This window comes from Podarcis melisellensis (assembly GCF_964234715.1).
Source record: "Podarcis melisellensis genome assembly, chromosome: 5".
Taxonomy (NCBI): Eukaryota; Metazoa; Chordata; class Lepidosauria; order Squamata; family Lacertidae; genus Podarcis; species Podarcis melisellensis.
In genome coordinates this window covers 29,060,546-29,086,144 of record NC_138537.1, presented here as the reverse complement: position 1 = coordinate 29,086,144, position 25,599 = coordinate 29,060,546, and the positions used below count along the sequence as shown (strand labels likewise).

The window sequence follows — 25,599 nt, the reverse complement described above, 5'->3', positions numbered from 1 at the left end:
TCACAGTGCTTTCCCCCTGCTTTGCCTGGGCTCTGATTGGGCCTCGGGCGAGTCACGTGGCGCGGCGGCGCGGCTGCTCTTTCCCGCCTGCAGCCGCGCGCTCGCTCGCAGAACGTAAGTTTTTTATGGGAGGAGGGGGAGCGTCTGTTTGCTGCGACGGTCCCGCTCAGGAGCCTAACCTGAGCGTGTGAGGCGGTGGGGAGCCGCTTCCCTCCTTGTCCCTCCCTCTCCTGAAGGGAAAGTAGAGCCGTCGGACTGAGGAGTCGGGAGACGTGTCCCCCCCCCAGTCTTGTCCGTACTTTGGAGCTGGGGGGCACGTCAGTTCTGCCCCCCCGTCCTCTAATGTGTCTTAGCTGTGAGGCCGTGAGATGGTGGCGTCGGAGGAGCGGCGCTTCCGTGCTTTTCTGTACACTTGGGTCCACCTGCCTTGCTTACTTCGCCCTGCTCCTTTTATCTGTCTTAAGGCAGGCAGGGCCAAACTTGGCCCTCCAGCTGTTTAGGGACTACAACTCCCACCATCCATAGCTAACAGGACCAGTGGTCAGGGATGATGGGAATTGTAGTCCCAGAACAGCTGGAGGGCCAAGTTTGGCCATGCCTGCATGGCGTCCAAAACAAAACACTCCACCAACCCATCAGCTCAAATGCTTTTCTTCCACAAGTTTGCCCAAATAGAAAGGTCCAGTAGCCCTTCTGAAGCAGGCTCAAGGTTATTCGTGAGTGGTAGTAGCCCGTCTTTGTTGGCTATATGTATTTGCTGCTTTGGGTGCCAAATGCCTCAAAGCTTAAAAAAGAAGAGTGAAGGCAAAACCCCCCCCCCTGAAGACCAGAGGTAAAAACAGCAATAAACAACCAAAAATTCTGATCCATATATTTGGAAATGATAAATCCTGCCTACCCCACTAAAGGGTGAGCACAAACAAGGCTACCAGCATAACCAAGTAGTCTCCAAATTAAGAATCAAAGGTCTGGGTAAATAAAAATGATTTTTGCTTCCAATGTAAAGGCAGAGAATGATAGTGCCAGGCCACTCTCCCAGTGGAAAACACTCCACAAGTAATAAATTATAATAAATAAAGGTATGTGGTGAGGGCTAAGCAAACAATACTTAAGATTTAAACAACCTGCCAGAAACACTGTTGTGCTATAGAAACCTGACAGCTTTCAACAAAGAGAGCCTAATATTTGGCATTAGTTTCTTACAATGGGATGTTAAATTAGTAGCACAAACTCCTTTCCTGGCCCTTCACTCTTCCTCTACTTGCCACTACAGTACTTAAATTTGATTTCCAGTACTATTGTAGCACAAGTGCCTGGATTTGCTCTGTGTTTATTTCCCCTTTCTTTTCCTTCTCCTCCTGCGATGAGGCTACATTTTAATATTTTAATGTTCCATTATTTTAATGTTGTATTTTATTTTTGTTTTTAAGTTGTAATCATTCATCTTGTTTTTATTATTGCTTGTAAGCCACTCTGAGCCCGGCCTTGGCTGGGGAGGGCGGGGTATAAATAAAAAATTATTCTTATTCTTCTTCTTATTATTATTTGTGCTGTTTTGGTTATCATTGTTGCACTCAATAGCATACCCCTCTTATCACATGGGCATTTGTACATTTACCATGTTGGGTGGTGCTTCACAATGAGAAAATTGTATGGGGAAAATGAGTTAGCCAGTCTTCCAGTATCATAGCCTATCATAGGCCTTATCCACACAGCATTCCAGGCATAGGCCTGCGCTTTAAAGCTCTGTGCCCAATGACTCTTCCCCCCCCCCCCACCCCAGAGCTTTCCCTGTGAAAACCCACTCTATAGCTGAAGCGCAACAAACAGCAATTCAGGTTTTCCATGGATTGCCACTTGCTCTGATTCAGTGGTAAAGAATGGGTTTCATGAGGAAAGCGCTAGAGCAAACAGAAAGAGCACATGGAGCTTTAAAGCAGGGACCGTGCTTGGAAAGTGCAGAGGAAAGAAAAGTGGGAAAGCCCTAATTCACACTCCTCTCAGCCCACTGACAGACTCTTCATTGTAAAAGGTGGGGGATAAGGGGATTAATATTCACATATCTCTGGTGTCACGTGTACTTTGGTCCATACACCTCTTCATTAGCGTTGTTGTGGAGAGATCTGTCATCCATTTCTCTGCCTCCCCACAAAAAGATGAGAAGTCATTAATAACCCCAGGTGCAACATACGTAATCAAGTTTATGCTAACATTTGTAGCCAAGATAATGGTGAAGGGCTAGGTATTAATATTCTCGATATTAATGTTACTGATCTCTCCCATTCATTCATTCATTCATTCTTTCCTTCATTCTAGGTACATGGAATTTACTGCTTCTGTCAGGTTGAGATTGCCATTATTTCTTGATCAAATTAATGTCAAAGGTATGCATTTGCATTGCTTATTGCTCTACTGCAATCCTATAGCAGGTGAAAGTTGCAAAGTGCCTTTCTGTTGCCAGTGAAGAATCTTACTCTGTTTTCAATGTGATAACCTGTATCCTGTTTATATTCTTCAAATCTGCCAGGCATTTTCAAAATATGCCAGATTTGTACCGTATTAATTTGCCTGTTTTAAGTTAGAAAAACATTAAGAACCTTTTTGGATAACTTTTAAGTTACACACTGCCCACAGCTATTGTTGCAGTAGCATTTTCTGAAGTGATGTTGCAGTTGTGCTTAGTTACTAAGTTCAGGTACAGTAATTAGTTACTAGCATATATGCTGTAAGTGTGATGTGATTTGTTACAAATAAGACCTTTGACTACCTTTTACACATCATGTGTAATGCCAGTCATAAGTTCTGCTTATGTGACTTACACCCTGGTACATTACAAGTAGTGGCTAGATAAAATTATGACAGGAGTTTACCAAAACTGATATCACCAGTATATATGGTCCAATAGAAATTTGATCTTAATGGACCTAGGCACTAAGATGATTAAAGCGAGTCTCTTAATGACTGCATCCTGGTACAAGCAGATCTGTCATTTAAAAGTGAGCCCTCAAGTGCCGAGAAAAATTGCAAGAACTTGCTTAAGAAAATGACCCTTGTTTTATATTTAATATTCAGTATTCAGCTGAAATGAATTTCACCCTGTGTGATTCAGCTCCTGGAAGCAAAAATATGCTTACAAATTATTTACATAATTTACCTTGGAAGATTTCTTTTGAACTACCTCATTGCTTTTCCATTGCAAGTTATGACATGCATGGTTCTGAAAAGCAAGTGAGTCTTAACAAGCTATCAAACAGCATTATTCATGAAAAGTCTAAGATAAAAGGAAATGGAGTTGGGAAAAATGTCAAGCTACTGCACAGATCCTAAATGCCTGCATAATACTCATCATTCCATAGCTCTGTGTCTTTAGGATCAGATGTTGTAGCTCTTCCAAACTAGTGTGGAGAGACACTTTTTAAAAAGTTTCTGGAATTTGACCCAATATGACATTATCCAGTTATATTGCAATTACAAGCTTGGTGAATAAAAAATGCCATGGGCATAGTGCGTCTTGATTTCAGTAAGGCTTTTGACAAAGTCCCCCATGATATACTTGTGAGCAACTGACTGTGGAAGAGACTCCCATCAAGAGGTGGTGAACTCTCCTTCCTCGGAAGTTTGGAAGCAAAGGTTGGATGGCCTTCTGTCGTGGGTACTTTAGTTGAGATTCCTGCATTTCAGGGTGTTGGACTAGTTGACCCTTAGGTTCCCCTTCAACTCTGATTCTATGCAATCTTATACCCACTAACCTGAAGATATACCTAGTTGAACTCAATGAGACTTACTTATAAGTAAGGTAAAGGGACCCCTGACCATTAGGTCCAGTCTTGACTGACTCTGGGGTTGCAGCGCTCATCTCGCTTTATTGGCCGAGGGAGCCGGCGTACAGCTTCCGGGTCATGTGGCCAGCATGACTAAGCCGCTTCTGGCGAACCAGAGCAGCGCACGGAAACGCCGTTTACCTTCCCGCCGGAGTGGTACCTATTTATCTACTTGCACTTTGTGGTTTCGAACTGCTAGGTTGGCAGGAGCAGGGACCTCACCCCGTTGCGGGGATTCAAACCACTGACCTTCTGATTGGCAAGTCCTAGCCTCTGTGGTTTAACCCACAGCGCCACCCGCGTCCCTTTACTTATAAGTAGATATGTATATAATTGCACTGTTAGAATCATAGAATTGTAGAGTTGGAAGGAACCCCAAAGATCATCCAGTCCAACCCTTTGCAGTGCAGGAATCCTTCCCACAGCTGTCCCTGGGTAGATTCAAGCCACCAACCTTTTTGTTAACTGTCAGATGCACTGACCCATTGCACCACATGAGGGCTGAATATTAATGTATTGCCTTAAAAGCAACATCTGTGTTTGGTCGTCACAGTGAGTTTTTGATTAACCACAACTAAAGGTTGCATCTAACACTAAACTATAGTTTTAGCTATGGTTTGTTTGAAACTACAAGGAAGCTTCAAACTATGATTTATGAAGGTCTTTCCTTTCAACAACACATACTTCAGAATAATCACAGTTTGAATGTAATGCTAAACTGTGGTTAATTCAAACCAGAAACGAAAGCTTCTGAACTCCTTGCAGCCAAACCAGAGGGGAAATGGTTGAGCCTGAGGCTCAGTGCGGGCATTACATCTGAACACACCCAATGAATAGATTACAAATGTAATCCCATTCTTTTCTGCTGTGGATTGTATAAGCCATGAAGCACTCTTAAATTGTTAGTATAGCTTTGATTAGTGTTGTGCTCCTGAAAACCAGTCCTAAATTCATTTAGTTCCATGTAAGTGTGTTTAGGATTGTGTTTTATGGCCTTGGTCTAGTGCAGATATAGGGTTGAATGTAGTGGAACTTCCAGGTAAACATGCAGACGATGGAGATGGAGTTGCACGTGTAATCTGGTTTCATTTTTATGTTGTGCAGATGAATTATTTTTCTACACTTGATTTGCTTTCTTTTATTGTTAAATATTATTTATTAGTAAAAAGCTAAAAGCAACTTATGTTTAAAAAAACAAAAAAACACAAGCAATGCCCATCCAAAGGAAAACACAATGTGGGAAATGTAATCAACTGCATATAATTTATGGCCTGAAAGCAACAACAGTGAATACCAACTGCAACCACTGGACTCCTTTCCATTCCAGACATGGAATGCAAAAGCAAGCATCAGCAGTTTCCACTCCAGTTTCTGTTTTTGCCAGAATTCTCCAGCATCCCTCCATGGAGCACCTCTTTGTTAATTAATTAGTTTACATTTATTTTTTATTCTTATTCCTGTTTACTGCATTTATATCCCATCTTTTTCTTCTAGGAACTCAAGATGGTGCACCATGAAAATCTTGTTTTGCTTTCTTATATTACTTTGCTATTTTTCTTTGTGCATGATTCTTCAGCGTCCTAACACACACACACACAAAAAAAATTTTTAACCAAAGAAAATGGGAGTACTGTTGTTCAGTTTTAAACATGCATCTTTCATCAGCTTATGCAGAACAATAAAATTCCTAGAATATGTAGTTGCAGACATTTATCTTGTGTAGGTGACAAAAATGTAGGCACGTGGCAGTTTTAAGTTAAAGACAAACATCTACTTGAAGATTATTCTGTAAGTATGTACATTTTGAAAGCTTTGGCATGTTTTGGAAATCATTGTAGGAAACAGAATAAATCCTGCATTGTCTAAAACTTCATTAGCCTTTTAATAAGCAAAGCAGAGGTTGAAAGAAGAATGTTTTAAGTAGCTGGAAATGTTATGTTGACAATACATTGCATTCCAAAAACACCAGAGAGGTGTTCCAGAATAACTGTTTTGGTTTCTAGCTTCAATTCATTACAAGGACTAATGTGTAAATGTGTGAAACCGAGCCCTGATGTGGGACTTTGTATAGAAAAGCAGTTTGGGAGGGGAAAATTTGGGGTAGACAAGTAACCTGGAGTAAACTTTTCCCTGCTGCTTCTGCACTCTAAATAGCCTTCTCAACTGCACTTTTTCTCCCCCTCCCCCTCCCCACTACTTCACAATCAGAATGCATACTTACCTGTGTTTTGAACCCTGTGGGTAGGGGGATAAAGGCTACAATCCTCGATGCCAGTGTTTGGAACAGGGAAATGTTAAGTGGGGGCAAGAACACTCATTGAGATCCAGCGCTGAGGGCCTTCAGGCGGTTCCCTCATTGCGAGAAGTAAGGTTACAGGGAACCAGACAGAGGGCCTTCTCGGTAGTGGCACTCACCCTGTGGTACGCCACCCTTCAGATGTGAAGGAAATAAGCAGCTATCTTATCTTTAAAAGACATCTGAAGGCAGCCCTGTTTAGGGAAGTTTTTAATATTTAACGCTGTATTGTTTTTAGCCCTCGATTGGGAGACGCCCAGAGTGGCTGGGGAAACTCAGCGAGATGGGTGGGGTATAAATAAAATTTTATTATTATTATTATTATTATCCCACTACTTTGCATCAAATCTTTCTTTCTTTCTTTCTTTCTTTCTTTCTTTCTTTCTTTCTTTCTTTCTTTCTTTCTTTCTTTCTTTCTTGTGTATTTTGGCACCAAGTCTCTTAATATGTGCTTTTGCATGCAACCTTTAGTATCACATACTGATCGTGAACTAGGATACCAAGTTATGACAGCTATTTAGCCAAAATGGGACTATTGATAAACAAGTGTCAATGATTTCAGTGGTAAAGTTAAAATCAAATCAAGTTTCTTAATTCATGCCACTCGATTCTTTGCATGTTTATTCCAAAGAATATATAACAGATTAATCCATTAAACATTACAGCTTTAATATTTTTGTGTTTTAAATATCCTATGAGCTGACAAACTTCAGTTAAGTCATCATAACCTCTTCCTAAGACTGTTATATTAATTTATTAAAGATGTGTTTATTAATTGAGGAAGTTTCTTCAGTTAGGCAGCATACTTAGACAAACAATCTCTTCTCTCTCTTTCTCTTTCTCTTTCTCTTTAAATGCCATCTCCAAAGAGTCCTCTTCCCCTCTCTCTCACACAGGGGGAATGCCTCTTATAAGATCCTTGCTTAAATATGTGTGTGTTATCGGAAAACAAAGTACTATCCTTTGTTTAGAAATAGCATTTTAGCCATATGGAAATGTAATAATTTATTGACTGAAAGAACTTACAACTCTATAAAATTTATAAATATTGCAGACAATTAAGAGGAACTGTTCATTGCTTTACTGCATTGATAGGGAACCTCAGACCTGAGGGCCAAATGTTGCCCTACAGGTGGCTCCATCTGCCTCTTGGGTCTCTCAGTAGGCTGCGCCTCCACTCCAGCCACATCCCCTCCTTCACAGCCCAATTTTGCACCCTCCTTAATATTTTTGCTTACCTGCAGTGTTTCATTGAATTCTGATAATGCTCCTTGCTTCCATGGATTGAGAATACAGAGGGATGTGTGAACAAATGAACATTTGTTGCTTGGGCTAGAAAGGTTTTCCCACCTCTATTTTACTGGGGTAAAATACACTTTTCCTACAGAACTGCAGGTGTTCTTCTTGTGCTGCTTATTCCCCTTACTTCTCTTATATGGGCCATACTTAAGAAGCTGAACTTTTTTTCTTAGATGACATTAGCCACTACCAATTTATTCCCCTGCCCCACAGACATTTAGTGGTTTTATAAAAACCTGTTCTCCATTGCTGTGAGTTGTATACAAGAAAACCAGTATGAACTTCCTGTTTAAAGTTTTGTTATTGATTATAATTATTGCAAACATATTACTATTCTTCCATTTCTATATTTGGATTTCAGCAGTATTCAAGTGGCAATATCTTTGAGTAAAAGAAGTGATTATGCACCGAAGACAGAAAGGTTCAAATATTGGACTATTTCTGCTACTTTCTCAGATTTTCCAAGTTGGAGTTTCTAACATTCCACCTGTGACACTTGCCACTTTGGCAGCAAACGTTTTTCTCTTTTTACAACCCGTGAAACGACTGGACAAAACATGCATCAGTGTCACCGAGTGTCTTTACAGAAGAGATTGGCATCGTTTGTATCTTTCACCATTTCACCATGTGGATGATTGGCATCTATATTTTAATATGGTCTCCCTGCTTTGGAAAGGAATTAAGTTGGAGAGGAGGCTTGGAAGTTTTTGGTTTGGATATATTATTACAATATTTTCTCTGCTAATTGGAGTTGTGTACATGCTTCTGGAATTTGCCCTTGCAGAACTTCTGGATGTTCCTTCATACAAACAGAGTTGTGCTGTTGGCTTTTCAGGTAATATATCCACTGCTTTTTCACAAGATTAATATTTTTTACTGGAAATGCTAGCTTTTCTAAAGAAGGATCATACTTTGCATTTAGGAGTTGGAGTTAAAATCATGTTCTTGAAGGGCATGATGAGCACAAGGTACTTATGAACATACTTATTTTCAGTTACATAACTAATTTTGTTAGCTTCATTCTGTTTTGTGGGCATGCTTATGATGCATTTTCCCCAATCATCCCAACAGATGCAGTTTTAGGATTGCGCCCTAAATTTAAATAATCTTGAAGAACATAACCAGATTCTTGTGTTGATGTACTTCCTCGTATTTTTTTTTAAAATGACAACTCAAAATAAAATCATTAAAATGCACATGCAGCTAGATTTTCATATTTATATGCCGCTACAACCCATACCGAGATAAATTATTTTGCAGAAAGTCGTGTTTGTCTTTTCATCTGTTTGAAGTGTGAACAAAGACACTTAATGGAGCACGGAAGCATTTTAAGAACAGCAAAACTTCTATGTTCTTTGTTTTTCATATTACATGAGAATTTCTCTTAATATGTTTTTCTGCTTCATTTTGATTCAGGAGTATTATTTGCTTTGAAAGTTCTTAACAACTACTATCACCCAGGTGGATCAAGCAACGTCATGGGATTTATTATATCCAATAAATATGCTTGTTGGTTGGAACTTGTAGCAATTCACTTACTGAACCCTGGGTAAGTATCCTGTGACTTATCCACAACTTGCGTTAAATAATTATATATTTATATGGATGTCATTACGAATAGAGTAAAGCCTGCATCCCTTCTGGAATGTATGTTTTTATAAGAAAACTGGGGAACATGTTCAAATGGCATATACAGAGAAGCTTTCTGGGGAGGAAAATGTATTTATTTCATTTCAAAGAAATAGGGCTGTTTACAATAAAGTAAAACAGCACATTTTTATGATAAAATATGCATAGGAATCAATTTTTATTGTACCTTTGAGCTTTTAATGACATTTACAATTTGTGAGTTTTTGAGACATAGATTAGGCATAGATTAGCATAGGAACTACATTTAGCACATCACTGATAATCATGTCTCGTTTATGCCCATTGTAGTTCTGCTAGTTTGCAGTGCTTGCTTCCTGATTCAGAGCACCCTACTCTTAACATCAGTTTTAACAGTGTTTCACCCTCCTTCTTGCCACATATTCTATACTTTCTGGTTTATGTGACTTACTCCTTCCAAACACTGAAGTGTTGTTTTTTTAATCCAAGCAGATTGTTTTGATTTAAGCAGGCTTTCTTTTTCATACTTCTTTTCTATCCTTTCTTACTGCTTAGAACATAGCAATTTTAAAATAATCACAAACCCAAACTGGGTTGTTGGGTCTTTTTTGGAAAAATAAGCAGCCAGGGTGCAGAAATTCATCTTAAACTTAAAAATTGAGCTGAAAAATTGAGTAGGAAAGGTTTCTATCCCTCTCCAATTCAAGGGGTGTGTTTGTTTCCTTTCCCCACAAAGGTTCTTTTTTGTCAACTCTCCCGCCCCCAACTCATTTTTGGCTTCCTTGACTCACCCTTCTCAAATCACACCTGCTCTTCACTCAGTTTCTTTCCCAACTCCCTCTACCATCCCACTCATTCTTCTGTCTTGCCACTATGTGTGAACTGATGCATCATACTCATCATATACAGTTCGTTTTCTGTAGTTACAAATTTTTTCGTCTCACAAATTCACTTACTTAAGTAAGAATTCCTTTTCCTCTCCACTTTAGAGGATGGCTACCATTATTAATGTGTTGAATTGCAAGTGCACATAAACTTTTATTATCCCCTTGAGGCTTGCTGTATCAACAAGTGCTCAGAATGGGATGTGCCAACCATCATCCTCTTCTATTCCAGTGTAGGCAAAATCACTGGTCAAATGTTTAATATAAGAGTGGCAATCTCTTTGTTTATAGCATTTTTTATTCTGAGAGCTGCTAAATCCAGCTCTTAGGGGCAAACATTTTACTGGGCAAACGTTTTAACATGTTCTTTTCCTGCTTAATCCTTGTCTGCTTTTTGTTATGCCAGTATAATATACAGTAACTGGTAAGTGTGTTCATGTTGGCTGCCTCCAAATCAGAAGATTCATACCCCACTGGAAGAGTTGACTTGGCTTTTGAACCTGAGAATCTCCAAGAAGTGCTATAAGATCTTGTAGGGGTGGCTTTCATTGCCAGGATTAGGGTATTTGCTTGGATTTTAATTTTATCTGCAAGCTTTACTGATTAGAGTCACCTTAATTTGTTTGGAAATTGTTGTTACCAACCCTGTACAAAGAACAATGTCTGTCATTGTTAGGTAATAGCCTGATAGGATAAGATGCAATAATCCGTGATGGCTGATTCCATGACAACTGCTGATAACAGTCTCATGTATTCAGAATATCAAGTAAGGAATGCAATTGGCATCATTTTTCTATAGTGTAGCAATGCTTTTTAGCAAGAGGTGTTTTGGAAACAGTTTCTTCTGTTGTATGTTGAAGGACTAGAATGTTTTAATTAATTTTTAGAGATACACAATACTGTGCAGGAAATGGGTATTTTCTTGGTGCCACATAGGGTTCCTTCCTTCCCCTGCTTTCTGTCATGAGTGAAGAAAAGGTTCTGAATGATGCTAACTGGAGAACCACCACTTTTAGTCAAATTCGGGCTGGCAAATCCTTATTCAACACTTCAACTTAATTGCAAAATAACCAGAAATGGGAATGCTAGCTAACAGTAAGGAACAATAGAAGTTTTCTGTACAGAACAGCTTTAAATCAGTTGGTTTTTGTTTAATCCAGGCTCATTTGCATTCAAATGCTGTCTCAACTCTATTATCCTTTACTACACAGCCTACTTTGTATAGTTTTAATTTAGCAATAAAGAACATAAATTGTGCAGTTGGCTGTATCTACCATGGGTTTATTTCCATGATAGGCTATGCTTTCTCCCGCTCTTGGCTTGAAGTTTTGTGGATTTTCGCACTAGGAGTCAGTTCATCCATTCTTTTATCACTCTGTTTTTAAGCACACTTTATTTAATCTGGCCTCTCAGTAGAAAGGAGGTCAACTAATGATGTAGTCTCAGATATAAGTCTCCATCAAGACAAAACTCTTTGAACTTTTCCAGATCAAACTTTCGCAAAACAAAAGAGATGTGACTTGAAAATGTTCACACCCATCTTCTACCCCTCAACAAGCAGATAAAAGAAATGTGAAGAAGCAGAGCCACATAGGTCCAAGCTGCTACAGTTTCTGCTTTCAGCCCAATAAAAGGCGACTGGAGTGTTTTGGAAGGATGCTTATGGTGCATTTTGGCCATTTGTGAATGGATGTGGAAGAGAGACATGGTTAAAATTCTAGCAAGTTCTAGTTTGGTGTATGCCTAGTACTCTAGCTACAGTTGGATACTAAAAGGGGATTTTCAAGTGACTTGGAGGCTTGTAATGATGAACTCAGTAATTCCTCTCCTCAGCTTTTTATGAGCCAAGCTTTCTCCAGTGCCATCACTCCTTGCCACTGCTTCTCTCACACCCCCCAACCCGCATGCTTACCTGTAGGGAGGTTTTTCTATGAGGAAAACCTTCCTCATGGCCATCTGGAATGAAAAAAGTGCCCTGGGCACTAAGGACCCTAGTGTCTCTAATTTCCTAGGGAACCTGAGTAATTAGTTTGAATATTAAATGTCTTGGAAACTACATGATTCTTGCCCCTGGAATGCTATCATTTCTCTATCTAATTATCTATCATCTATCTATCATCTAAAGTAACTTGTTATTTGAAGTTAGCTTAAAAGAACAATTAGCTTGCAAACACCCAATATTTTTTCAGTGATATTTTTTCATGCTAATGTTGTTTAATTTTTAATCTTTTCCAACTAAATTAATTTTTTGACTAGTTAGTATCTGTCTGTGCAAAAAAAGTCTCAGACCAGATTTGTGCCAAGTTTCAGTTTTTTCTTTCTTGTGAAAATCCTTAACCATTTTGATGCACCTGTCAGTAAGTGAGCAATAGTTCTTAATTGATAGGTAAACCCTAACTTTTTCTGTATTGGAATTTGCAGAATTAATAAAGTCTCTGAATATGGCTGTACAAGTTAGTACATCAGAGGAGCCCTATTGGATCATAAATAATCCATAAAGACCACAGTGTTCTTTTCGCTCATTATTTCCCCAAAAAATTGGACAGTGAAATACATGTTGTTCCTTTGGTTATATTAAAGTCTTCACAATTTAAAATGCACCAAGTGGAGCATAGGCTGCAAACTGACTAATTGGTCTGATTTGGGATAATGAGGGTACAGAATGTATCTAATCATGAGCAATACAACCTCTCACAAAGGATTGCTTTCTTTTTAGGACCTCTTTTGCAGGGCATCTGGCAGGTATTCTTGTTGGGCTAATGTACACCATGGGACCTCTGAAGATGCTCATGAAAGCATGCTCAGGTATGGAATGATGACCCTGAGTCTTACCAATAATTCACATTTCAGTGAATTGAATTGAACATGAATACTTAGCTTTTACTTCATAAGTTTCAAGCCATCCTTATGTGGTGTTTCTGTCCATTAAGTGTGGCTTTGCATCTGCAGTTACGTTCACATGGAATAGTTTGACAAATCCTTAACACATTATAATTTATCCTATAGGAGATTAGATACATCAGTTCTCATTTAAAGTGGAGCATTTGAACTGTTCTTGTGTGGGTTATTCATGTGGACACACAATAGCAGAGCCTTGACAAGGTGCCCGTATCTATCATAGAGAGGGGAATGATTGTTGTGTGTTTTAGAAACCAGCATGAATTCACTTTAAGGGATCGTCTTTGCAAGGAATGTCCTCCTGCACATAATGTGTATGTGAACAGTATAGCAGGGAGGAATATACCCTGAACACAAATGGCATGTGAATCAGCTCTGCTTTCGTAAGCAAACTTGAACTAACAAGTGCCGTCCTTCATGAACAGCATACTTTTACATGTTTCAATTTAAAGGCACATTTGCAAGACAGGGGTCCTATGTATTTTGTTGTATTTTAGTGGCGGCTGCCACTAAAACAGAGTACAATGTTCTAAATAAAATAGATATGCTAGCTTTGCAAACAGCAGTTGAGGGACATTTCCCCTACAGTTTCAGTATCCTCCTTTCCCACCTCATCTTAGGTATTGCTGTTCAGCTTGTTAGAAGAAAATTGTCAAAACTCAATAGACATGTTAACAGGATGGAATTGTAACAGTTATACTTCTAGATAGATGAATCTGTCAAATTCAAAGTTGTAAAAGGGCAATATGATAAATTCTTATGAATATTAAATACATTCTTGCTAGGTGGCTTTCGCTCTCAAACTGACTTTTCAGAACAAAGAAACAGATACAATACAGGTAAGTAACTTAGGTTGTACTCACTTATCTGAAAGTGCTCAGGAAATATAATAGCAGATTGGAGCACTCTTCTGTTTCTGTAGTGCTTCAATCTGCTTTGTGGTGCCTCTGCCTTTTTCTCAGTGTCAGGAATGTAAATGTTTGAATACCATTGCCCTCTGAGTCAAGGGAAGTATGGTGTTTGATCTATACTGGGTTTAGCCACAAGGTAAGGATTGCTCACCAATGTAGCTGACATGCATTCATTCTCCTTCCATTAACCAGATTTATAAAGCGTGTAGCTGTGGTGGTTTTGGAGTTGAGGCTCTGATATTGTTGTGAGTGTGTGTGCCCACACATGCTCTGATTAGGGATGGGCTTAGGTTTTCAACATCGCGATCTGTTTTCAGCAAAACATCGCAGTTTGGCGATAAACCGCAATGTTGAAACAAGCTGCATTAGCCCCAGCTGGCAAGGCACTGGGAGAAACTGCCTTAGCTCTCATGGTGGGACCTGAGACGCTTTCAGCTCAGCGTCTGGTGGGCTGGGGACAATGCAGCTGGCCCCAGCCTGCTGCTCAGCTGTAGGCAGGAAATCCTGCTGCCCCCAACTGAGCGAGCCCTGATGTTCCGGTGAGCAGAAGCGAGATGGGGGCTGCTCAGCTGGGGAACATGAAGCCCCCGCTTCCCAGCTGAGAGATCCTGCTTGCAGGAGTGGGATCAGGGCTGCAGATTCCATCATTCTTTTCCATTGCAGAGTGTGCGGCTGTGTTCCCCTCAACAGAGAAGTTTAAAGGAGCACTGCCTGGCAAGGTGGAGACAGGCAGCTGCATCAAAGGCAGTGCAGGGACACTTGCTCACCCGCCTGACTGCCGCTGCCAATCGCATGCCTCGCTGAAGCCACAAATCATCTGCCTGCTCACCACCAAACACCCGCCCAATTGCCACTGCCGCAGCCAATCACCAGCAGGCCTTGTTGCAGCCACCAATCACCCGCCCAATCGCCACAGCGGCAGCCAATCACCAGCAGGCCTTGCTGTAGCCACCAATCACCCGCCCAATCACCACTGACAGTCTTCTCGCAGCTGCCACCAATCGCCCATCCTCCCTCTGCACTATCCATGTATAAGACGACCCACAATTTTAAACATTTTTAAATAATAATAAAAATTGTCTTATACACGGGGAAATACAGAATTTGAGAGGTCTGCCTGGCCAGGATGTCCTGTATTACCAGGTGTGTTAGGGCTGGTGAGCTTTCTCTCAATGATAAGTGGAAAGGAGAGCATTTTGGTTTATGCTGGTCTTTTAATTGCTGCTCTGTTTACCAGAAGATGATTATCCTTGTTCATGAATAAAAAGAGCAAACAAAGTACCATTATTCATGTACACCCTGATCATGCTGAGCACACACAGCAGCCTAATAAAAGAAATTGGAATTGTGTTGATCAACTATTTTATGGGGAAGTGAGATCATCCAATGGGTGAATTCAGCTCTTGGCTCACCCTTGCAAGCTATCACTGGAGTACTAGACATTTTTACTAGACCACACAGAGTGTAGACTCAGTTGCTGGATTGGGCTTAGGAATCAAACATACAGAATCCACTTACATGTGTGATTATCAGTGCAAATAGGGACATGTGCAAAAAAGTTGGGTTTACATCCTTTTAGGGCCTAGCTGAATTGCAACAGGCTTTAATAGACTCTTTTTCTTTTTTGTGATTACTACAGTATTCACAGCATTTTTCCTTGCACTATTACCTACCTCTTAGTTCTTAAAAAGCAAGTTACAGATATAATGGTCAGTATCCAGTGAGGTTCTACCACTAGCACAAATACTTCCACTTGAGGAATGGAACTTGCTCTTCCTCTCTTTCTCCCCACACCCCCATACCCTCTACAAATCTGCTCCGGAGGGTTGAGGGAAAACGTAGAGCAAATTCAGTACTGTAATTTGATATAGTAGTCACTCGTGGTATCACACTTTCTTTCTCTGTATGTGATCTGTGTAGAGAATTTTAGACACCCAGGTTACCCATCGCACTCAACGAGAGATTACAGCATGTATACTGGTGGACTGAATGAAGAAGAACAGGTTGAAAGGGCCCTCAGAAATAGTCTGAATGATAGAGGTAAGGAATCTCACTTTCTACTGAGAACCTATGCAGAGCCTCATAAATTTGTATTTTCTTTTTTTCCTGTTGTTCTCGAAGTTTAACTTTGTTCATGGTTCATTTTTTCAGTAGCAGGTGCAGTGTTGGCTTGCAGACTAGTCTTAAAACACTTAGGTGGTTTTGGCACTCCTATCTTAAAGATGCACTGGAACAACATGTCTGAAGGCATATGGGACCATCAATTTAAATTTACTATTAGGACCTAGAAGGCAGGGAGCCTGGAAATGCCGCTGCTGTTTTGTAAATGATTTTATTTGAAGAGTAAACAGTAGAATAAATTGGTCAAAAACCAATGACGAATTACTAAAATAATTTCTGAGTTTGAGGTTTTGTGTGTGGAGGTTTTAAAAACCAGTCTCTCTCGCTTTAGGGTTTGGGGATGATTGAGACTTTTTTACTGAATAAGGCTGGATGTTTCTGCACAGCCTGTATTTAATATTTATATCATATTTGTTTAGTTAGCCGCTGACTTTTTCTATTATTATATGTTGTGCATTGAGTCTGTTTAAAGTCTGACCGTTTACTATTTTAATAATTATTCTAATTAAAGCTTTTAAAAAATTCAATCGGGTTAGACTCTGGGTGTGTTTTGCTTCACACTTAACATCTGTTTGTCAAATGCTAGGGGTGGTATTGGCTGGTGAGGCTGAAGGGTTTCTGCTTCTCCATAGTGTGTGGGAGAGCATATTTGCATAATCATGTCTACAGAGCAGACAGCTCTATGACACCATGGTGTGGTGTGGTGTTACTCTTGCTGTTTATGTGCAGCTCATAGTGATTGGAATAATGTGAGTTCAGCTGTGGGGTAAATTGTCCCTTCAGGCAGGGGGGTGGAATCTTGTTTTTTCCTACCCTGGTGATTGTATCATATCACTGGAGTGTGGCTAACTTCGGACTGTCTGAAACTATAACTTGCATCATCTTCTAAAGACATGTCTGGAATTTAAAATTTATAACCTTGGTAAAAGCAAGAACAATTACCGGAATAGCAATTGTAGCTTTTGAGGATTAGCCTTCCTCCTACCACTCATTCCATGTTGAATGGATTTTCCACAAAACAGTTTAAAGTGACCCTTTCTCTCTCTTTTTTCTCTTTTTAAATTAACCCACCTTTCTTTCAAGTTTGGTCTTCAAGGCACCCTACAAATCATTTTTTTAAACCAGCTTCAAATATACAGAAGAGCAGCTGAAATAATAATCCTATCTGTATTATTTGCCATCAGAGAATCAGGAGGATAAGACAGTGTTTGTTTGGCATAGAAAATATTATAATGTTGGTGCTAGGCAAATATGCCTGTGGTGGAAGTTCCACAGTCTGGGTACCACTGGACAAAAGACCCTATCTCTGGCTATTTGATGACTGTCCATCTTAAATGGCTACTTGTCTTCATATTCACACTTATAGATAGATCTTCCAGTTCTGCTTTGTGTAACTCAAAACTTTGTAGTTTCAGTAGTTGATTGTAATATCTCAGCTTTCTCCCTATTAGAATGCAAGTATTTAAAACTTTCATACATCCTCCAATTCTTGGCCCAGGATGCAGGAAGTGCCAAGTGCTCTGCCTCTTATATAGTGTTCAATAATGGTTTTAAATAGCTCTGGATGCTCATTAGTTTGTGTTCCCAGGAAATACAGTGGTTTATGATTGGCTTCTGTTTACAAAGCCACAGCTGTGTTAGTTTACTTCCCACATGAAAATTACTACAAAAAAGTCAGTAAATTCCGTTACTAATAATACACATTGAAGTTGCTAACGAGATAAAAGATGTCAGTGATGGTGTGTCTCTGATACAGTCAATACAAACAAATAATTGGAAACAGATGAACATCACAGAAATGTGGGCACACAAATCTTAAAATATATTGTGCACAGATAAAAAAAAATCATATTCATATTCCTTTGGTTTCCTCTATCAGGGCTTTGAAATGGATGTTTGTGCCACACAGGAACTTAAAAAAAAATACATGTCTCTATACAAGGTATGGCATAGAAACAGGGAGGGTACCAACAACATGGTCATATAATACTTGATCTTGTTTTGACACTGCTGGACTTTGTTTTTGTTAAGATATCTTGCCCACAACCATAGTTAGCTCACTGACACACTGTTATTAAGATATGCTTAAAATCTAAAACAAATAAACCTGTTAATTATGGGTTTGGCTCATCTTGTAAAATCAATGAAGTACAGCAAAACATTACTTAACTGTTTTGACCATGTAATATAAAATGTCTAAGTAAGCAGAATGTTAATGGAAAGAAGTCTATCTTGGTTGGGATTCTTTATCCAGTATAGAAACACTAGCCAAGAGAGACTTACCTAGAAGTAGCCCTGCTCTGTTGGATCATTCAGTGATGTAAATAAAATCAGAAGAGTTTTTCTCTGCTTAGAAGCCTACTTCTTCAAGAAGGGAAGTAATGTATTTGGGATAATGCAAGTTTGTGTCTGAAGATCGGGGCAGGAATATATTTAGTGCCTTTGGAGGAGAGGCAGTTTTAGCACTCCTAGATGTTGTAATACGTTTGATTTGTTTTTGCTTTCCTGCTGAAATTAAGTAATTTAGTTTCAAGTCAAGCCACTTTTTCAGCTTTTCATAGAGTTCTGATCTGGGGAAATCAAAATTAGCCACCAGTAGTATGACTACTACTGCGGAAATACAGTGGTACCTCGGGTTACAGACCTTCAGGTTAAGCATTTTCGGGTTGCGCACTGCGCCAAACCCGGAAGTACAGGAACGGGTTACTTCCGGGTTTCTGCGCATGTGCAGAAGCACCAAATCACAACCTGTGTGTGTGCGCAGGTTGCGAATGCTGAGGGTTGTGAACGTGCCTCCTGCACGGATCACGTTCGCAACCCGAGGTTCCACTGTAGCAGTGAGTATATTCTTGTATGGCTGTTGAAAACACCTATTGGATTATGTCTGTGGTGACTTACACTTATTCACAAGCAAACATTCAGTTCCTTGAAGTAGTTGTGCTTCTACAAAACAAAGCCAGCCAACAAGTTGCTGGTGTGCAGACCTTGTCATCCAGAGCATTGATTTGTATGGTATTCAGGGAAGAAGTTATATGGGGAAGAAGTTATAACTATAATGAGAGAAACAAAGTTAAATGAATTTCCCTCACATTCCTGCTGGCTGCATTGGTATGTGTGGCTGTTTACCATAATTTGCATGAGCTATGTGTTGGTGTACACAGCTTGAGTGCTCCAGTTTTACTACTTAATTTGTCTGACTAGGAGCAACAAACCATGAGCCTTGACTTGGTGTGAAATTGTGCACATTAGGATATAAACCAACTACACACCTTGGACTAATGTTACCTGTGAATACAGTCAACGTTTGCACAGTCAAGCTATTGATGCTGGATCAGGGATAGTGTCATAGTAGTTGGAAGGAGAAAATTATTGTTTGCTCCACGGAAATAACTGCATGGTCGGTTAGTGGGGGGTTGAAATGACATGAGTAGTTCTGTAGTGTGACTTCAGGGAGTGCACCTGTGAAAGTCACCCATGTGCATATACCTATATAGTTGTGTTTGATGATTACAACTTAGATCTCTTATTGAGCTACTCTAATTGCACTGGAGACCTGGAGGTGCCTCACTTAGAAACTGCAGTGTTTTCTGAGGACTTTGGATCTACTTAATCTCTGAAGGTCTTTTTAGTGTTCCTTCCACCCACACAGAGTGCACTTTGCCACCTTTATGCTCCCCACCCCATGCTTTCAGAGGGAAAGCCGACCTTTGGAGAGTGTCCAAATAGGCCCTGGGAACCAGTGAATACTATGAAAAAATTGTTCTCTGTGGTTGGTGTCTTATTGCAGCAGGCTATTCATGTACAGTAGCACACCATGCCATTGGAAACCTCTCTTGAAGTTTGTAGAAGAAGCATCTCTGAATTGTATGTTCATGTGGAAATTGGCTAAGTAGCCAGGTGACATCTCTGACATGTTTTGCTCTTGTTCCCTGTTCCTGATGAAGGGGTTTGAATAGGACATAAAAGGATGTCTTTCTTTCTTTCTTTCTTTCTTTCTTTCTTTCTTTCTTTCTTTCTTTCTTTCTTTCTTTCAAGGATTCCTTCCTTCCTTCCTTCCTTCCTTCCTTCCTTCCTTCCTTCCTTCCTTCCTTCCTTCTTTCCTAATGAAATAGGATAGCTACAGGGGACCATATCACTTATACCAATTCGTTTATTTGTCATCCTTTGGAACAAAAATGGCAGTGATGCTGAAGACTAAGCAAAAAGGTGCAAGGGAGCAATAATCGTTGCCAAGATCTTCCCATTTATTTATTCAGCCCATTTCTGCTTTGTACGCATTTTAAATACCCGTTGTTGTTTTTTTTGTGAAGAAGCATTTCCCTCCCACCCGCAACTTGAATGTAATATCAGTGTGTCTTTTATAGAGTGCTGTCGTATACGTTGCTGTTTTTTGTTTGGAAAGACAAGCCCAGCTGTACTGCCAATAGGGGGGAAAAACTGCTGGGTAATGCATTATGTATTCTTTATACAGTACCCAGAAGCTCTTTGTGAACTTTGGACACACAAGAAAGAATGCCCTGGCATTACAACATAATTAGCAAGACCAAACAGTGTTGTTAGGGAATAAACAGTCTCTCATCTGAGATGAATTAAAGCCAAAACCGAGGTTGTCGTTTGGTGCCAGTTGTTCAAATGTTACTAAAACTGTTCATTTGTCCCCTTGATAAATTGGGGGGGGGGGAATTTCCAACCAGTTATGAAAGTATTTGATTATGAAATTCATTGTGAAATCTACATGTTACAGACACGTGTTTAGAAAGAACTCTTGTCCTAATAACTTTACCCATTGCAGTGAGAGATTCTGAGCAAGTTGTAAAACTCTTCATAGTTTTGCATGCACGTAGTAATTAATCCTCAAAATGACCTTCAAGGTTATTTTCTTTTGGACTTTGTGAAATGTGTTTGGTTTGCTATTTCCATAATAAACACTTTTTAAATTTTATTTTAAGAAATAAGTTGTTGGCAACCAGGAAGAAAACATCCTAGACAGAAAGCAGTCTATTTACAGGTCACATTTCCCCCCACATTTTTATATGTTGGGTTTTTTGCTTGTTTGTTATCAAACAAGATTTTTGTGAAAAGAAACCTTTGTTTGCTTCTAGTGCTTGTTCCTTGCCTGAAGTTATAAACCAACATTCTTGGTATTGTAGGGTTGCTATATGTCCTCTTTTTCTAGGACATGGCCTCTTTTTCATGGGTATGTAAAATGAGAGTTGTCATAGCGATCCATAATTGCTCTTCAAGATATGGCAACCCTAAATGTTTCACTGAAGCCAAATGATACGTCATAATCTTATTTGGGGATACATAAATGATACATAAAAATAAACATTTGGATTATGTGTTCAAGCAGACATTTTAACATTACAAGAAAGGCCGTAAACATCTTGTGTTACCTATCAGGATTTTCTTGGGTTTGTTACCTTCAGTTTCTTATGCAGGTTCCTCATGGATATTGTTGGTGTCCCAGCTCCCATCAGCCCAGTCGGCATGATCAGTGGTCCAGGATGATGAACATTGTCATCCATCTGGAGGGCCACATGTTTCCTACTTTCACCTATTCTAGGTAGTTCCTGATGTCCCCAAGAAATGCTAGAAAGTGATACTTCCTGGGTCAATGACTTGTGCTATTCCTATTGCTGCTCCCTGTAGGAAGGATGAAATTGATCATATAGGTCTCCAAAGTTATAGTAAGAAAGCCTAGAGTTGTTGTACAGGGCAGCATTAGTGTAATCGGCTGATTTGAGATTCTTTGCTAGCATGACAGAACATATGTCCATCCTGATGAGATCAGTTCATGATGATCATGCTGAATAATTTTTTGTACTACTCTGGAACCCATTGGTCCTGTTCTTAGGACCATCCAAGGAATCCCTTTGTCAGGGTCAGAGTATTACCTTCTATAACCTGAGAACATTGTTTTTTTGCATCTTATGGCCCCATGTTCATTAGCTCCTTGAATTAGCTTGACCAAATTGGATATGGAGGTGCATACAGGCCTCCCTTTCCCTATAATGGCAGAGCCTCACTGTCAAATTGTGGATGGTGGTAGAACTGGGCTTTGCTATGCTCTAGGACAGGTAGGGGATCTGTGGCCCTCCTGATGTTGCTGAATTATAGCACTAATCAGCTTTGCTAGCTTACCCAATGGTCAGGGATAATGTGAGTCACAATTCAGCAACATCTGGATGACCACCAGTTAACTATCCTGCTCTATGAGGATTCCTCCATCCAGCCCATGATAAATTGAACTGAATCCATCACATTTATGGAGTGTCTAGCTGTGACTAAGAATGAGTCAGCTGAAGTTGCATCTAGTCAAGACCAAGTAAAGATAGTTGGCAAAATTTGTAGTTGAGGCACTCTTAGTTAATTGGGTTTTGGTCTATCATGTGTTCTGTGTTTTTATAACCTTTTACAGCCTCTTTTACTGGACCAATCTCTGCAAGAGCATTTATAGAGCACGTTGGATTGAGTGCTTTGGTTCAGTAAAATACATTTTCTTACTCATTTTGTATTTCTCAAGTATTCAAGTCCCCCGTTTTATTATCACTGTTGCATTCCAACTACCCTCTGTTCTCGTAATGCTAATAGTTTTATTGTGGAATTTTGATGACTCACACCTCATGTTACTATTTCTTAGATAACATTGTAGTCTGAACAAAAGTTTATTAACTCTTCTACAAGTAACAGACAGGGGTTTTGTGATATACTGTGCAAGTCGGTGGCATACAATAACTGTATCTTTTAAAACTTCTAGACTGAAGTGTTCTTCATGCTCTATCCCAACTCATGATTGGGAAGGGTGTTAGTTGCTTTGCAAATTTAACAACCCTTTTTTAGAGTATGACCATCTCACAATGCACTCGAGAGTTCCAAGGTGATCTCTTTATGCTATTGAATATAGGGTGTTCAAAATGATGTTTCAAAAACAAGTGCCAACAGTGGTAAATATTTTTTCGTAGTACTTCTGTGCAATTCCCAGCTCTGACAAAATCTGTTAGCTAGCTGTTCTACATCAGGGTTAGGATGTCGGGTATGCTGCTAATCTTTCCAGAAAAAAAGCACTCCTGTGCTGAATAGACCACATAATAGCAAGTTTCAGTTCTGAATTCAACAGTGGATTAGTAGAAAAAATGTATATCTATATATCCCAGTGGGCTTTCACTTTATTCTGTTTTAGATGAAACCCGATGTGACACAGAAAGTGCTAGTTGCTAGCAAATAATCCCTGGGTTTCAAACCAGCCAGACAATAAACAACTCTATAATATTCAGTGCTGCAGCTTCTGTAGAGCCCATCTGTTTCAAAATAAGCCTAATTCTGCTTACTATGCGGAATGCTTTGTTGACTGGAGTTTGTCCTACTTTCCTCTAATGTGTTGCCTGTGAGCCTCTGGTGCCATCTCCTGGAACTCCTGAAGCATGATCAGCATCTAAATTAATATTGTTCACTAGAGCAGTCACTATTTTAATTCTTGATGTTTAGATGCAGTAGAAACCTCCCATACATACTAAAGTGTATGCTAAATTCGATTCCTTGTCTTTGTATTTACTTTAGGCACAGATACATTTTACTCTGAAAAATCAGTGCATATCTGACACATTTGCTGTCACGTTTACAGTGGTCCGTAAGAAGTTTCCAGTCCTGAATAAATGTCAATAATTTTTCTCTAATTAAACGTGTTAACTTTGCCATCTCAGCCAAGTCCATGAGTTTTATCAGCCATTCCTCTATAGCAGGCATAGTGTTCGTTTTTCTTCAAGGTGATTAATTATTGTGTTTAATCAGTCCTCCTTTCTGCCCATTGTACTACACAAGTCTTGCTCACCTAAAGCAATTGTGAGATCTGAACTACAATTATTTGCTTATGAACATTTCTCATTTCTGATTGTTTCAGTCTTTCCTTCGTTCTCCTGGGTTTCTTGCTTCAAACATCCATATAAGGAAATTTCCCACCTTTAGCTGTCCCTTGCTATCCTCATGCTAGTAACTAAGGTTATGGTCCAAGCAAAGTGGGCTTGGAAGGGCCCTATGTTTTGCATATTGAACTGCATATTGGCACTGTAGGCTGCAATGTCATTTTTTAAAAAATACTCTTCCATTTTGTGTAAATAAATATTCTAATTGTAGTAAATTGTATGGTTCTTGCTTATTTCCTCTAAATGAACAAGATAATATTGACATTATAATTTTTTTAAAAAAAAATAAAAAATTATACCCACCTTCTTCCCAGACAGGGCCTCAAGACGGTTTACAGATAAAAATAAAAACATAGGGAAAAACATAGGAAGTGATCTGTGCAAATGCTTGATTTGTTGTTTTGCTTTGCTCATCTCCTTTCACATAATTCTCAAGAAGATTTATGACCATACAATATAAACAACAAAAATTGGTTTTAAAATAATACAACTAAACACCCAAGGCAGAGACATTTAAACCAAACAGCCTGGCTCTTCAGCTGATCATGCAGAAACCTCAGAGAGCCACCGCTTCATGCACAGTTCTGTCTCCTGTATGCCTAATAACTCTTCTGCTGGATCAGGCGAAAGGTCCATCCCATTTCTAATAGTAGCCTGCCAGAGGCTCAGGCATAGCAATAATGGCCCTTCTGGCCCTTCCCAGAATCTGCTATTCAGAGAGACATTGCTTGTGAACATGGATGTTTCAGTTAGTTGTCAGGTCCTTCAATTATTATTAGCTACACCTTTCACAAATTTGTCTAGTCCTTTTTAAAGCTGCCTATAAACTGTTGGTAGTCAGCACAACTTGTAATAGCTAATGCAAAGGTACAAATCTTAGGTTCACCATCACTCTGGACCTAAAATGACCTCACTGCCCAATTTTTTTTCAAAAGCAAAAGACCATGACTCTCTGAGCCATCCTTCTTCACTTATTTGGATGGTCACCCTAGTTGACAAAATCATAGATGTGTAGTTGGGAAGAGGAGCTCACCTCTTCCCTGCTTTAGGAAGTCTCAGTATCCTGTTGTTCTCATGAAATTGACTTGCATCTTAGCTCGTCCATAAACTGCTAGCAATTGCTGTTCTTTTTTCCCAAAATGATAATTGAACACAGACAGGTTTTTTTAAATATTCAGGCAACACTGCATGGCCACAAACTATTTGTTCCACTGGAAATTCCTTTCAGCAATAGAAGAAATTACTTTTGAGAGCGAGAGCTTAAACTGAACTTCTTTTCTCTTCTCGGGGTTGGAAAATTTGATTGCTATATGTCTTCTATGGGAGACAAAAAGAGAGCACTGACTGAAAACTAGTGTGGGATATGAGGTGTGTATGTGTATGGGGGTGGTGGTCACCCCTTTTTATTACAGCAGTTGATGCATTTCATCACAGAGGAGCCAATGTAAGAAATCTCAAGGGGACGGGTGTCAAATTGATGAGAAAGCGTAAATTGTTCCATTGACAAGTCTTTCTTTTGACTCAGAATTGTTACACATACTATAAAGCCTAGTATATTAGCAGCAGCAGCTTGCAGATTTGGGTCTGACCTAACATTATAAAACTATATGTTAAAAATCCTCAGAAATATGCCTGTTGTAGATTTCGGAAGATGACAGTGATTGGTATTTGCTTTTCTTAACAGGCCCAAGACATTACAGCAATGAGAGGAGACCCTACGGCTTCTGGCTTCCACCAGAAGAGCCATCAGTTGAAGAACTTAGAAGGCAAAGACTTAATCGATTTGAGAGGTGGTAAAATTCTCTGGTCTCTAAAATATATAAAGGGCTCTTCCCAGTT

General features: G+C 39.5%; 1 protein-coding gene across 5 annotated transcripts; it reads left to right on the top strand.

The window, feature by feature from the left end:
* On the top strand, window positions 1–25,599 carry RHBDD1 (rhomboid domain containing 1). 5 transcript variants are annotated; one of them, XM_081910572.1, is made up of 8 exons: window positions 6–114; window positions 2,317–2,384; window positions 7,781–8,251; window positions 8,833–8,965; window positions 12,625–12,713; window positions 13,592–13,645; window positions 15,638–15,757; window positions 25,445–25,599. In XM_081910572.1, the coding sequence occupies exons 3-8, from the start codon at window positions 7,819–7,821 to the stop codon at window positions 25,555–25,557; spliced, it is 942 nt and encodes a 313-aa protein (XP_081766698.1). In that variant the 5' UTR covers window positions 6–114; window positions 2,317–2,384; window positions 7,781–7,818; the 3' UTR covers window positions 25,558–25,599. The 5 variants fall into 5 exon arrangements, with proteins under 5 accessions (XP_081766701.1, XP_081766698.1, XP_081766697.1 ...); XM_081910571.1 differs by having other exon boundaries at window positions 7,778–8,251; XM_081910573.1 differs by lacking the exon at window positions 2,317–2,384 and having other exon boundaries at window positions 14–114; window positions 7,778–8,251.